Source organism: Strix uralensis, chromosome 5 (assembly GCF_047716275.1).
Source record: "Strix uralensis isolate ZFMK-TIS-50842 chromosome 5, bStrUra1, whole genome shotgun sequence".
NCBI classification, from domain to species: domain Eukaryota; kingdom Metazoa; phylum Chordata; class Aves; order Strigiformes; family Strigidae; genus Strix; species Strix uralensis.
The window spans coordinates 56,178,113-56,194,185 of NC_133976.1; the positions used below are offsets into that span (position 1 = coordinate 56,178,113).

Here is a 16,073-nt window from a genome sequence, read left to right on the forward strand (position 1 = left end):
ACCAATTCTTAATTCCCACATCACCCCATAGAAATGCCCGGTTCTTTCCATTTCCTTTAAACAACTAGTTCTAACCTGAAAAGGTTCAAGTTAAATGCAGTTACTCACCACCTCCAAGGTATATAGGAAAGCTTAGAAATGAGAGAGGAGTAGCATCTGGGGAGGCAAGTGGAGTTGTCATTAATATTGGAAAGTAAGACTAGTGTTTGTAAAGGAAAGAGCCAGAAATGAAGATACTAAACAGAAATTAAGGGGGTGAAAGTGGGCATTAGAGTGCTCAGAGGATAGGTCAGAGCCATGAGACAAGAGCAGTGCCACAGGGAGGGGTTTAGGTGAGATGGTTCTTGCATCTGAGGGTATAAAGGGAAGTGTTGTAGGAGGGGTTGGAAAGAAGATCTGAAGGGAAAAGAAAGAGCACAGAATACTCAGTGTTATTTTGTAAGATGTTAGTAAGAGCCCATGCAGAGGGAAATATAGGTGAGGAATAGATCTAATGTTTAATAACTCTCAGGAGGGAAGCAGAAATAGTGACAGGTATTTGCAAGCCTTCAATCCTGCTATGTTTATCAACTAGAAGAATGAGCATTCTTACCTTGTCAGATATGGGAGAAACTATTTTATTATGTGTGCATAGGAGAGGGAAAGGGTTATCTGACTGCTTGTTTGGGTATTGTGTTTTGTTTTAAAAACTTAGATGTTTTGCTGAAAGTATGTAGAAATACTGTCACAGATTATAACACATGCATGTGGATCTCAGCTTGCAAGCTGGACTTGTCCACATATACATTCCTTTGGCATCAGTAACCATATATCTCTTTTGATTTGACCCATATTTAGGCAAATATAATAATTTTTTTTTAAATATTCCCTCGGTTTTCACACAGTTGTAATGTGAATGCATTTATAAAAGTGAAACAAAATATTAAGCTAAGTAAAGAAAATTCGATATAAAAAAAGATTGATGCCTTTCATTGCACAGTGGTATACTCTTATTTGAAATACTAGTCACTACCCCCTCAAATGCGGAAAGAAAGGTGATTCAGAGAATAATTAGAAATTCAAATATTGTCTTAAGAGATTTAGGAGATAGATATTTTTTGCTATAGATAGAAGTTAAGAAAATAAAATTGCACAAAATGAGAATTAGAGTAACAAGGTAGATCTGAAACCTCCATTTGTATTAGGAGAGGCTGAAAACAAGATACAGCTCGCTGGAATGGCAGCAAATTCACAATGTCTTTTCTAAGAAAATATATTTTGTCTCTCTCAAAACTCAGTTTGTGGAACTCATTGTCATAGTTCAGGGTAGGGTTGAGGTTGCACGTTTGGAAGGTTTTATAGATTTTTATCTAGCAAGTTGCAAAATGATCAAGCTTAAGTAAAATATGTATTTGTTAAATTGAAGGGAATCATAAATGCTGGTAACTTGAGACATAATGCAGTTGATAAATAGCAAGGACTAAGGAAGTAGTTGATCATTCTCATAATTTTATAGCTGAGACTGGCCACCGATCAGATTTACTTAGGTCATCCCCCTTCTCTTCAGGTCATAGGGATGCAAATAATTCTTCGTGTACCATGTTACAGGCAAGGTTTAGGTGGCTTTACAGTCACCTTTGTGTTTCATTCACAGGAATAAACTTCATTAAAATCTCTGCAGCTCTTTAAGTGGAGCTGTGTACTCTGTGAAGATTGTTTGCACGATATTCTCTCAGGAAACACCACCTTCATCCATGATTGATTAAAACTGCTTTAGGCATGAGAATGTCTCAAAGGACACCTTATTATAAGTGTATTGCCAGCTGCCCTGAGGGTGACGTTATAACACTGAGGATCATCTGAGAAGACAAGCTAATTCAGGATCAGCTGAGTTCTGGCCACAATGAATGCTTCATTGTTCAACTGAGTATCTGAGCATCTCATTGAAATGGACATCACTCAGAGCACAGTTTTATGAAAAAATTGAAGGCTACTGAAAAGACCACAGAAGAGTGAAGTGCAGTACGTATAATGTGGTTTAAAAAAAGAAAGAAAAGAAAGAAAAACAAAACCAAAACATTTAGCTGCTGTGAACGTGTTGCACTATCAGCGGCACTAGTTCATTTCTACTGGTTTTGTTTTTGCAGCAGGTCTGGTATGTAGCACTAATACAACCAGGATAAAATGACACAGTTTTTGAGTTTGGTTGCTAACAAGTTTATTTTCCATTTTAATTCAAAAATACAATGTGGGCTATTTGAACAGAAGAAACTATTAATGCAGTAAAACTAAGCATCTTGCTCACCAGCTTTGTTTAACCTGGGACTTCTGCTGATTCACACGAAACTATCACTGAGGAAGAATACAGTAAAGTGTTGTAATTCTCATACGGTGAAACCAGTTAGTTCACCCTAAGGGTACTGAAATGTTTTCACAAACTGAGCTTAAGATTCACCCGATTGGTTCATCCTCATGCTTTCACATGGCTTGCTAAATTTGCCAGCTTTTGGACCCTAACATAGACTATTTGGGTGAAACCTAGACATCTGGCAAATGGTGGCAGTCCCCCACCTCTCCTCTCAAGGCATGAGCTTGATGTATGTGGGTGGACTGGATTAGTACCCTTTGTTGACTGCCTGTGACAGGGAAGGGAAGAGGTTCATCAAGTGTCCCTGCATCATGAAAGAAGATAGAGAGCACTGGGAAAGCATTTTTCCCCTTGCTTCCTGTATCTTTTGTACAGTCCCAACTATGCTTTTTACCTCTTCCTCAATCTTTAATGAGGTTACAAAACAAAAGTTTGATCTTCCTACACATGTTCTGTTTCTTTTATAGATGTTATATAAGGAAAAACGTTTCTTTCACACACCTTGCTGTTACGCACCCAGAAAGGCTTTTCTTAGAGTAACTGTAGTGGATGAACCACCTAGCTTGTTTCCCATGCTCTTTCATAAGCAGGGAACCCTCTCCTCAGCAGGGATCCTCAATCCCATCCACACTTGTAGCTGTAGTATTGTGTTCCACCTTACCTCTGCCAGGTCTACTGGTGCCGCAGTGTAGGACAGTGCTGAATGTTGAACACACTCAGCTGACTTGTGGTCATCTGAGTTATACTTTAATCTGGGCATCTGACCATGATCAAATCTAAGCTATATGGGTCAAACCCAAACATCAGGCTAACCAGTACCTAGAGTTATATTTCCTGCTTTGGCCCATGCAGCTTTCCAGAAAAGATACAGCTAAATCAACCTGATCTGTCATTAACCAGGTGTGTCCAGTCTAATATTATGAGAGAGAAACACTTAGTGTTGCACTTCAGATAGAGAGAGAGAAGGGTGCCTGTAAGCAAGGCTTAAGCTTAAGAAAGTCCTATTACAGGGTGTGCTGCCTGGCTGAACCCCAGTACTGTGGTTCCATCTTCATCATGTGATCCAGTGTGTCAGACTAGCATCTGTCACATAACCAGATCCACAGGATCTCTTGTTGAACCTTGAGAAGTCTTGGAAAAACAAACTGTTCATCTGCTTAAGCCATTAGGGAGTCAACTGCCTATTTACCATCCTAGTGGTGAAATAAGTGCTTGGGAGGTGAGAGACCATGGCAGCACAGCATGTCTTCACATGCCCAAAGTGAAAATTATACCCACAAAAGCTGCCACTGCAATTTTGAGCTTGGAGCATTCTCCAGATCTCTCATGGTTAATACTGTGGAATGTTCCAGCTGTGTTTGTAGTCACAAATGTAGGATGGAAAGCCGGTCCGTAATTTTCTACCCACTGTTTATAAATGCCGTATATTCATAATGTGGGTTTTTCTTTTTCCTTTCTATTGTCTTGATATAGTTTGACTCAGATTGAGGCAGGGGGAGATACTTTTGATGTTGTTATACCATGAGAGGAGGGGGTTTTTGTTGTATTTATTTGGGGTTTGTGTGTGTCTCATTTTCCAGAGCTACTTCTACAACGATGACACTTTTAACTTCAACTATGCCCAAGCCAAAGCTGCCATGGGCAATTTTAGTGAGGCTGAAGAGGTATGTATTTATTTTCTTTAAAAAACAACAATGGAAACATTTCCCACACAGTGCCCTCTTTCCTTCCTTTTCTCCTTACACATCTTCATGTTGGTTGAAAATAAGCAGATTGTGTGGAACATCATCTTCCCCTTAGAGGAACCGAAACTCTCAGTTAACACTATTCAGAAAAGATTATCTTGCTAATCTTGTAATGTGAGGTATATGGGGAGTCTGCTGCTTGTGGGGCATCACAAGAGTGCTTGCAGCTATCTCTAATTGATCAAAGAATGCCCTCTTAATCAGATTTCCTATGCTTTGTCTGGGATCCCAGGCTGATTTATTGTTCAGACTGACTAGGGCATGCTGAGTAAAAGACACTGAATAGTTAAGAGCTTCTAGGTGTCCCTAGAAATCTGTGGTTAAAAAAAAAATAAATAAAATCTCTTACTCTGGGAGATGTGGGAGGAAAAGAGGAAGTGCTCGCTATCTTATTCAGCAGCATCCAGATGCAGCTGGAAGATATTAACTTCTACATGCAGCATTTTTTGTGTCTATGTGCCGTTGAAACTTAATTACAACTAAAATATGCAAAAGCAAATAGCAGTTATGAAGATGGAAGCAACATTTTCCACAAGACCACAAAGAAGGCAAGCCAGAAAAAAAAAAAAACAACCGCATAGTCTAAAGTGAATCATATAGGTTTGGTTGTTTGGGGTTTTCTTTCCCTCTGTTTCTAACTTTTTAACTCTTCAGGTTTCTTGACAACAGAGCCCCTTGGGTTTTTTGGTTTGGGATTTTAGAGGGTTTTTTTGTTTGGTTGGTTTGGTTTTTGGTTTGGTTTGGTTTTAGGTTTGTTTTCTTTTTTTCCCCAGCACCCTTAATTTCTGTGAGCTGAAATTGCATCTCTCTTTAAGAAAAATGTCCAAGACAAAATGGATATATGTTTCAATTAACCTACTTTAGTTTAGTTAGCTTAATAAAAATGCAGGTATCTTTAAAAGCTATGCTAGCAGGCTGTGCTGATTCCCGAGGCATAAAAATGATAATGCTGTAAGTAAGCTTTAACTGCAGCCAGGCAGAAACACAAAGGTGTAAACTGCTGTTAATCCACATTTTTCCTCTTATGTTCTTACAAATTATTCTAGATAAACTTATGTTATGTAGCTGATGCATTTAAATAACAGAATTATGTAATTAAATTGATTAGTCTGGCCTAAAGTCTGATCTTTGATTGTGATGACAATTTCATATAAAGATCACACTTCCCTGGTGTCTCATAAACTTGTAAAATATCTCCACATATAGAACTTATTAAGTTATTTAAAAGCTTATCTCCCTGGACATAGTGAAATAAAAGCTATGATAAAGTGCTACTTACAGTGATAATGCTGCTTTCTTTTTATTTTTCCCCTCTTACCCCTTCCACTCCCCCCCCCAGTTAAGGGATTGACAATGTTAAACCAATAAAAATGTCAGTAATTTGTGGAACTCGCTGTTCCAGTACATGCATCTGCTCCTATAAACATATTTTGAGTTTTGCCAGTAGCATCCTAGTATAGTTACAAATATACCTGCAGAGAGGCACAAATGGCTTTTTTCTGTGAGCAAAGCCAGAGTACGTTTTAAAATGTATAACTTCCCCCCCATGCATCCCTTTAGATGTAGAATGTAATAAACCTGTATTTGTACAGTAAGTTACAAAAGATGAATGTTTTGCCTCAGAACCTTACTGAAACCAAAATGGTTAGAAATGGCTTATTGCTGACCTGGAATGATCTCTAACATGTATGGGGAGGAAAGGCTCCTATATATGTGAAACTTCTGGTATTTCAAGAAGATGCTAATGTAATTGCTTGCATTGCTTTCTAAACAAACACATTGAAATAGCTTTTCCCACAGGCCCAGTGTTCCTTTGTGCTGCTTGTGTTGCATGGCCACCCACTGGCACTTGTTCAGAGCAGGCCGCACCTTCTGCACAGCTTGGCGTTTTGAAGCTGCAGAAGTCCCTTGATAAGCATGGCACTGTTTGAATCCTCCACCTACCCAACACAGAGAAATGCCCCTACACCTGCTTGCAATACCCTAATTTTTCTTACTCGTGTGTCTTAAGCCTTAGCTGCATGTTGAAACGAGGCAGGTCTGCCTTCAGTTTGTTTAAAAGTACATGCATGTATAATCTTTCTTTTTCCTTCTTCCTGCAGGTGTTCCTTTTGATCCAGAGCGAGAAGATAAAGAATGATTTTGTTTACCTTAGCTGGCTAGCTCGCTGCTGTGAGTCACTTAACTCTCAACGTTGCAGAATACAGATCCTCCTCTATTGCATCAGTCTTGGCAATCCACTTTCCTAATTGAATTTAATGTTGTAGGTGGATTCAGGACTGTGAAAGTGAAAAGCTGATTGCACTAGTTATAGCGTGGGTGGTTATTGCACCTTTCATACATCTGGCTTTAGTAAGCAATTACTCCTTCAGTGCAATGCTGTTATAGTTCCATCAATGCAGCTTTGTCCTAACCAGTGAACCTTTTTCTTTTCAATTGTCTACTCAGTTTCTTGGGTGAAGATTTTCTGTCTTAAAAGACTTGAGTTACAACTCTAAAATGTTCAGAATAAAACATAAAATAGAAGCATCCATACTGGGTCAGGCCCAAAGGTCTGTCTAAGAGTAGCCAATGTCAGATCTTTAAGGAAGAGAAGAATCAGGCACGCATACACGGTATTTTTCCTCTTACCACGTTACTCTTTGTGTTGTCTAAATTCCTGTGCCTGAGGGATGTCCTTTAAAATCTCCAGCATGTTTTTTCTTCCAAAACTGTATTGTTCTTTCCTTGAACCCAGAAAACTTTTGCTATGTTTAATATCCTAGAGCAAATTTTATTTAGTTTTTCTGAACCAGTTTTTAAAACATTGCAGAGTACACCTCATTACAGATATAGCTACAGTGCCACAGGCAAAATAGTATAGAGGTGGGCTTTTCCAGTGACTCAAGTGTGAGACTCCCTAGGCTAATTTGTTTTCCTTACAGTGCCCCAATACAAAAATGTTGTCTTATCAAACAATTTTCAGCAGTTGTACTTGGAATGTAAATATGTATGTTTTGGGACATTGTACCATATCGCAGATGTGGTTAACATCTCTAACGTGATCTTTACAGACAGGCACATCACATCTATGGATGCCTATCTATGTCTCTATTTTAGAATGTGCCAGTTTATTTCCTTTTTCATTAAGCTGCAGTACGTGGTTGTGTTTGAGTGTTTTATATGTGAATGTTTAATGTGATTTTTTTTTTTTTTTTGATGGGAGAGCTCCCATTGCAAAGGGAGTTCATGATTGTTCAGTAGACAGTGTTCATCTCTTTGATTCTGTGCTATACTAGTTCTTTGACATACATCTGGGGATGCAGAACTCTTTGAAGGTGCTACTTATTATACAAGTAGAATTAACACATATTATCAATTAAAAATTTTGTAGCTCTTTCATAGGAGTTGCTATTTATTCTTGAGTGTGCCTTTTGCTATTCTGAATTCCTGCTGAAGTTTCAGTAGAGCTGCTGTATTCTTTTGTGTCTGTCTTAAAATTTTGATTTTTCCTTCCCAAAACAGCTGCTAGAATTCTTTGCAGAAACAACTGTTCAGTGATGAATATAGTTATCTTTTTGTGTCAAGTATGTAAATTACTATTAGATCCTCTGGATAAAAGCTGCTGTAGAAATTACAAAGCATTATAATACATTCATGTCAGAGTATGATTAGGTATTGAGTTGTAAACAACTCAATGCTGAAATATTTCCAAACGGCAAAAAGTACCAGAGATGCATCTTTTTGGGATCCTAGACAGTATTTTTTTGTTTAATGTTATTGTACTATTTATATCAAATTCTTCTTAGAGAAGGTAAAAAACCATTGAATTAGCACAGTATTCCATTTCTGTAGATAGGTGGGTTGTTATTTGGAAATTAAGACCTGGCTGTTTGCCACTGTGTATGGTATCTGGAGCAGATGAAATAAAAGCCTGATTTGATGTCTTGCAGCTTCCTAAACGAGAAGTGTCTATAAATCCTGTGATTTGGTGTTACATGTTTATTGTTGATGATTGCCACCCATTCTACCTGCAACACATGTATTGGCACAGTGGGCACAGATATAATAAGCTAAAGAGTCCCTCTTTTGAAAGAGCACGAGAGTGGTCCATGTGTGAACAGCCAGCTACTCTCTGAGTAGCTGGTAAGACTTGAAAAAGAAAGGAATACTTAATTTCATTTTCTTTTCTCCCAGTACTTGAATGAGTCTGGAATTACCAATATCAACCTCAGATTCAACAGAATGGGTTCTTATTTCCAGAAAATGAAGTTATAGAACAATTTGTGTTCAGACATCCTTCTAGAATTTCCACTAGCTGAGACGGAAGATTCAGATTCTTTTATTTCTAATTGTGTATAGTTAAAGGCCAGTGAAAAATTCTAGTCATATAGGCAAATTTAAAACCAGCACAAAGTCTCAGGAATTTGGAAACAGTTTTCTAGTAGATGCATAATAATTTTTTTTATGCTTGGAGGGGCTTTGCCCCCTCCTCCCCCGCTTTTGGTTTGTTATGAATCATGGGAATTGAATGTTTAGATTGAGGTGGGCACCAGGTATTAAAGACCTCAGTTAGGTGCCAATTAAAATTTTTCTGTGTGTAAGAACACATAATCCTAAATCTCACCATCTAAATGGATTGCCACAGTTCATTGTCCTGCATAAAATAACTTCTCTAGTGCTTTCCATTCTGTTCCTTAATCACGTCTGAAATCATGAGAGTTGTGCTTACTGCTGTATCTGTGAAATATAAATTGAGATGTAAATGCCATAATTATTCCTCTTGACGTTGGTATTCTCTGATAAATTTGCTGTTATCACTAGTAAGGCAGAAGATAAGGACAAGTTTCCTTTCCCAACCTCGTGCTCACAGGGTGAGACATGCATTTACATTAAGCAAAGAAATTTAGGAACATTTATTCCACCTGCCATTGAGTATTGTGCATGGCGTATTCTTTTTGCAAACCCAGCTTTTTGTTGTTATTGCAGATATTATGAATAAGAAACCACAGCTGGCCTGGAAGCTCTATCTGAAGATGGAAACCTCAGGGGAGTCCTTTAACCTATTGCAGCTCATTGCAAATGATTGCTACAAAGTGAGTCTTCTCTTTAGAACTTGGTGTATAGCATGTTAATTCAGTGATTGTACCAACAGCCATTTTTTTGATACTTTCAATCATTGTCATTACTAGTGAACTTTCTTTTATAACCATGGGATGTCTAATAATGTAGATGAGTTGGCAAGGATTAGTCAGTATTTTAACCTACAGGCCTTCTTGGTAGACAACCCACTGATTAAAATGTTGGTAAATTACTGCATGCTTGAGCCATCGATAACGATAACAGTCTCTTCTCCTAGTAGGGATTCATTGTTGGTAGAAATTACAAGAAACTTTTAAGAAAAAAAAATCTAGCATAGATTCAGCAAGGAACCTCATGCTACCTTTTTTTTTCTAGGACAACGTTATTTTTTCCTTAAAGCTTGTAATGGCAATGGGAGATTCTCCCTTGTTAATCATAAGGAAATGGAAAGAGAATTCCCACAACTACTATTCTATCTGCCCAAGCAGGGCAGAGAGACATGGGGGGTGTCTAGTCATTAGGAATAAAACTACTCAGAAAAAACAGTGAGCTTAACTGCCTACAGTGGGATCCCTGCTAACACATAATAGTTCTTCTTTTGAACCTTTTCTAGAGGGGACTTTTAAAGAGATGAGGTTAGACTAAGCTGTCTAACATCTTTAAAAGTTGAGCTAGACAAGACAATATTCACTTTAGTAGGGATGCTCTGGACAAGTTAGAACAAGTTAAAATATGTTCTACCTCACTTGTACTAAGCTTCTAGATTGTGTTTACTAGTTCTGATGCTCTGTGCTAATGCACTGCTGGCACACCTCCAAATTCTAGTTTATACAAAGCTATGTTAATAATGAAGAGATTTTGGGAAGCTGATTACAATTCTGCCTAAATTCCTAACATCCAGTTATTCAGATGGTGTCTATACACAGTGAGACTTAGCTCTGGTTCAAGTCTTTTTGCTGTTTAGAAAAGCATGGAAAAAAGCCATGAAAGCTTGATCCACAGGATGGATGTAGAGGCATATAAAGAAAACTTGTTTGACAGGATTGTAAATGGTGCTATAGGAGAAAGAAAAATTGGTTGTCCTGTGCAGAGTACTACTGTGTAAGATTTCAGTAGACAATAATAGGATGCTGCATCCAGCATCCTCTCTGCCCTCTACAAGGATGATTGCCCTGGCCTGGGACCTAGAGGAGGAGCAGCTCAGTGATAGGAGAAAATTACGTTCTTTGGAAAAGTGTCATGATGAGACACAGGCCATCCAGTTTTCAGAATGTATTGACTAGAGCCAGAAGGTGGACTGAAGTTATTTTAGATTAAATTAAATATAAAGACAGATTGTAATTTTGTGATTGTGCAAATATAGTAGTTCGTTTTTTTTAAGAAGGCTGATGTGAGAAGAGCAGAACACAGATAATAGGTGTAAAGCTCATGAAGCTGGTTCGGTGGAGCCTAGTGCAAGTGAATACACAAGAGCTAGCAGCTATTAGCATAGGCTTATTACAGTGACCAAACTTGCCATCATAGAGGAAAGCTAGTAAACTGAGTCCTATTGGAAAACCTCCCAATGATTCTCAGTTCAGACAAGCTCTCCAAAGAGCAGCAATATCCACATACTACTTGTAATATTCTTTTTTGCTTTTTTCCTTCATCTGACAAAGTAATGTGTTCTCAAAATCCTAACACATAACTGAAAGTCAGAAAATCTGCCTTGTGATCTCAAAAGCATTCTTCTAAAACTGAGCAAATTATCTCTTGCACATCTTTCAAGTATTCAATCCACCATGTCACCCTAAAAGTCTTGTTGCTCAAGCAGGTGTTTATGCCTCTTCTGTTTCCTGTACCTGCAATTTGTGTAAGCAAGTTGACAATCAGACCTTATGTAAAATCTCTCTCTAGACCATTTTAAGTCTCACTTGAATCAGTTGATTGCTTTGCCTAAGTTGTTCTCAAAATCTTATTGTACTCTACAGGAGAAGCAGCTCCACACTTTGGATTTATTTAGAGGTCTTAAAAACTGTTCTTACAGGACTAAATTTTTCAGCCTAATTATGTGCCTCCATATGGCCATGAATGACTGCTCCAAAGACCAAGGAATTTAATGATTACTATAGTATTATAATTTGTCTTTCTACACTACCAACTGTTGTACCTCTTCCACTAAATGGCAAGGCCCATGTTGTTTGAGTTTATGTAGCATTTTCCAGTTTTTTTCTGAAACATATTATATTGGAGGTCCACAGACAGCACCATAGCTGTAACTTAAGAAGGCGGTTGCACTAGGCTTCATTCAACAGAATGCTGAATGAACATGGATGGAGCAAGGTCAACAGAGTCCTGAGACTAGGTGTGCTTGGATGCCTCATTGGTATGCTGATAGAAGCTATTCAGCGAGGAAGTTAGGATGCAGGACTTCTGGCTAATATCTTGCTGCTTTTCATGCAATAGCCCATCTTATCCATATAGGGAACAGCACATGACTTGGGGTGAAGCATTTCCTGCTTCATGGAACTAGATCAGATGCCAGTTTGGAGAGATCAGTATTCAATTTTTTCTTTTTAGCTGACACATCTGATGCTGTTTGTACTATCTTTATTCCCATCCATTTAAGTGCTTGCCAGCCACCTGTGGTTAAAATCACCATTTATGTGAAGAAAGGGGAATTATTACTCATTCTGTAGTGCCTGTGTTTCTCTGACTAAGGTTTCCAAATGTAACTCCCACAGCCTGTCCTTTTTTCTCAGCAGATGCAGGCTTCCAGCCACCAAAGGATGGGAGGTTGTGCTCAGTCTACCTTCTGTGCTCTCTCAAGGGAAGATGCTAGCCACAAACATATTGCTGTTCAGGCTTGCCCAAATGAAGAACACTCACAGTCATAGATAAGGTCCACACGAGTTATGCTGCCTTCAAAAGCCACAGTTACTGTGGTCACTCCTTTCACACTGACTTGCCAACCAGCTTGCTTCTTGTTCCCATTTACAAGTAAAGAACCTAAAGCAGAAAAGATAGGCTACACAGTGGATTTTCCTATGCTCAGGAAAATTTTGGTCACAGAATCTTATTTCATACTGTACTGTAACAGTGAAGAAAAAAGTTTAGCTCTAAGTTAAACCCAAAAGACATCCAAATATGTCTCTGTGACCATCTCTACATGAGGAAAAGTGGTTCTGTTTTCAAATGTTTGGACTAGTTTGAAGTTGATATTCTATCAAGGACTTTGGTATAGTTGGTACAACACTAGATAGGGCACCTTGTAAAAAGAATTTCTGTAAGCTAATGTTACCTGTATATGATCAAAACAACAGTGCTGATTGTTGCCTACTGATAAAGTTCACAGTGCCGTTTGCCTATAATATGTTCAAAGACATAGAGCAGTAATGTTCTAATACCACCTGTTTCCCTGTGTAGAATTGAAGTGTGCCTGTTCTGTGTCACTTGCTGCCTGCAGAAAAACAGGAAAACACACATTGCTTCTACGACTCGCTGATTTCAGAAAACTGAGCTCAAAATTTTTAATCTCCTTTTGAAAGATGTCCATATAGTCAGGAATAATGTTTCACTTTCTGTGCAGATGCATCAATTTTACTATTCAGCCAAAGCGTTTGATGTTCTGGAGAAACTAGACAGTAATCCTGAATACTGGGAAGGCAAGAGAGGTGCTTGTGTGGGTGTCTTTCAAATGATCTTAGCTGGCCGAGAAGCAAAGTGAGTATTCTGTGTTGTATCTGAATTTATTTTGCTCTTTTCCTATTTCCAGTTAGCTGTAAGCCAGAATCATAATCTTAGCTTCAGGACTACATGTCCTCTTCCAATTTTTACTGACCTTTCAGAGAATAGACACTCTGCCCAGTGGTTCCATATGCAGTATTCAATTTGAAGTGTATCTTCCACACCAACAATTATAGAATATATGGTGGAGAATAACTTACCAGTGAATGCTATGAACTGTAGGAAACCAAACTACATTAGTCATTATACTAAGAAGAGCTAAGTTATAAATGTAGTATGTTCATGAACTGAAGGAAAAGAACCTCATTTCATGTTGATAGCGTAAGAATGGAAAACTGTCCCATGACATTTTAAGGTTCATAGAACTAAGGAAACATTTACTCAGTGCTGTAGGAAGGACATGATTTCTCTAAACAATGAGTAGATGCAACTGTGTTTTCACTAAAATTTGCTTTCTGAAGACACTGTCCATGTCAGACAAATATACTTACTTGATGAAAGCTTGAAGGAAATTATCTACGTAACTGCTAATTTTGCTTTTCACCCATTTCACTGGATGGGAGAATGAGAGTGAGTAGTGAAGTTGTATTTAAGAACTGTCCCCTCGTGAATATTCTGCTGTGATGGCAGATGGCCACTGTCCTCTGGCCAAAGTTCCTGTTTCGTGCATGACTGGTAGGTGTGTATCTTGGCTTCTACACCTTCCTTGCATTCCCTTCTCTGCTGGAATAATCTCGTTAACTACTGCACCCTTCAAGTGTCCTTTTAGCAATTACTGTAATAAATGCAGTAAAATACACATAGCTTGCCTGTTTTTCAATGTGCATACAAGTTCTTGCTGTAAAGTAGCTGGCAAACCGCAGCTTCATATTGGTTTATCCTATTGGTAATATTCATTTTGATGCTATTTGTATTTATATGTAAGGCGCTTTGGCAGCATTAAGCTAGATGTTGCCATTCTGAAGACTAGCAAGTAGCATTAAAGACAAAAAAAAAAAGTGCTTTGTTCTGGGAAACTATTTTACAAGAGTAAGGATTTATTTATAAACACACTCATGCATGCACACTAAACTCCAAACTAATTACATTTTGCTGATTTTTTTTTACTTAATTTCTCTCCTTGTTGCAGTTGTATACATGACCTTTTTTCTGTGTGTGTCCCCTGGGATCTCATCTACTGTGCATTTCTACCTATTCCTGCTCTGCAGATGGGTGGACTTCTCTGTCTAGGAATGATGTTTTTCAAAATAGTTTGGATGTGGGTAGTTGGTTATTGTATCAGTTAAGTCTTACTCTCATTTAAATCTTTGCTTTTCACCTTTGTAGAGAGACTCTACGGGAAGTACTGCATCTTCTGAAGAGCACTGGTAATTCTCAAGTAGAATACATTGTCCGCATCATGAAAAAGTGGGCCAAGGAGAACAGAGTCCCCGTTTAAGTTAGTGTCACAGAATGGACCGGGTTGGTTACTACTCTGTGTGTGGCTGTAAGATGTGAGTCTTGGTTTTTCCTGTGCATTCTGGGTATCTCCTTCTGTGCAGGACTTTAGACAATCAAACAGGTCGATCCAGCTGAGCAAGAGTGTAGTGCAGTGAGATTGCAAACCATACAGCAAGTTGGGGGTTTTTTTGTTAAAGCTTTACTGGTACCTCTTCTGTTGCACCACTCTCCATTCCTCATTCAGTGTTTCAGTTTTTTAGTAGTAAATACACCTGTCCACAAATCAAAATGTTCCTCAGATGTTCCCCAGATTTCTCACATGAGTTACTGGACTGCTTTGGGGGGTTTTTTTCAGCAAGCCTTCTGGCCTCTGGAGAAGAATCATTTGTTAAATGACTGAGACAAATCTACTTCAGCAAGTGATGGAATGTGGCACGTAGAGAGGATGACGGTGACAACCAAAAGCCATTACTAGGGTATCAGATAATACATAAAGACTTCTATGTATTACCTGTCTGGGGTAAAATACAAACCATATTCTGAACACTGTCCTTTTCTGGATAAATCTCAATACTAATACCTTCACTTCCTTTTTTTTGGCGATAAGGATTGTTTTCTCTCTTAATATCTTTTTCAGAGCATGGAGATTTGACTGACTATTGTTCAATCTTGCTTTGAGGTTTGACATTCAAAACATTTTATTTATGTTAATATACTTCATGTGAGTAATCCATTTAGTTTAGCAATCTGATGGATAAAAGAACTGGATGTTTTGAATCATTTTCTTCAGCATTTACCACCCTCATTAGCAATATGTTTATTATACTTCTGGATTTATTATACTCTCCTGTTTTTTAAGGAGAACAGTTCAGGGAATACATAATTCTAAAAGAAGGCAACAGTTATAACATAGGAATATATTATTCATTTTGTAGTGAAAAACATTTGTATCTTATTTGTAAAAGGAAAATCTACATTTTGTAAATTTGTAAAATACTTACAAAGGATTTTTTTATCTTTTGGGGAGGAAACTCTGAATACCATGTTCTCTACTGTCCATGCTTTCATTAAAGCTCCTAATTGAATCTCCAGTTGAATGTCTTGTTGGTCTGTGTTGCTTCATACTGCGGAAGTTGAAATAGTATATTCATTTTGCTGAAGAGGAGGCAGATTTGTGACTGGTCATTAAATGCATGTTCAGTAATCAGTCAAAGGCAAGCCAATGGCCTTGGTCCTGATTTTATGGTAGTTTGCTGAAAATAAGGAGGCTGGGTGTGTATGGAACATATACACCTTTCTGCCATATAACATGTCAGTGTTTTTACTGCTTTAAGCAAAAACTGTGGGTATCATTATTCAGGTACCTAGAAGTACCTTGATAGTTGTGGCTACTTGCATTTACATTTAGAAAACTGATCCATCATACTAGCAACAATAACAGCCTTTCAGCAGGGGCAACTTTACACTCATTCAAAAGAGGCATGAAAGGAGCAGTATTTTCACTGAAAGCAGTTACAAAACACGTTTCACTTGTAAAAGGTATTTTTCTTTTCCCTCCCAGTTTAATTAACTTGGAAAGAGATCGGGAATACAATTATGAGTCTTGGTACAAAGCTTCAAAAAACCATGTTGGTGGCTTTGTAGCAGATGTTGAATGCATCTAATTACTCCCTTTATTGAAGTTTAACCTGCGGGATAGCTGAAGAGCATCCAAATCCATTGCAGCCCATTTTGCATGTTGGTTGAATTTTCTG

General features: G+C 38.1%; 1 protein-coding gene across 3 annotated transcripts in view; it reads left to right on the forward strand.

The window, feature by feature from the left end:
* The window catches only part of IFT56 (intraflagellar transport 56), a 51,571-nt gene extending 36,161 nt beyond the window's left edge, over window positions 1-15,410 (forward strand). For 2 of the 3 annotated variants that reach the window (XM_074870978.1, XM_074870979.1), the window contains 5 exons: window positions 3,928-4,011; window positions 6,195-6,264; window positions 9,061-9,167; window positions 12,722-12,855; window positions 14,206-15,410. In XM_074870978.1, the coding sequence (XP_074727079.1) occupies window positions 3,928-4,011; window positions 6,195-6,264; window positions 9,061-9,167; window positions 12,722-12,855; window positions 14,206-14,317 (507 nt within the window). In that variant the 3' untranslated portion in view covers window positions 14,318-15,410. Of the gene's footprint in view, window positions 1-1,633; window positions 2,002-3,927; window positions 4,012-6,194; window positions 6,265-9,060; window positions 9,168-12,721; window positions 12,856-14,205 lie in introns of those variants that run through there. The other variant, XR_012629245.1, reaches the window with a different exon arrangement.
* The last annotated feature ends 663 nt before the right edge of the window (window positions 15,411-16,073 follow it).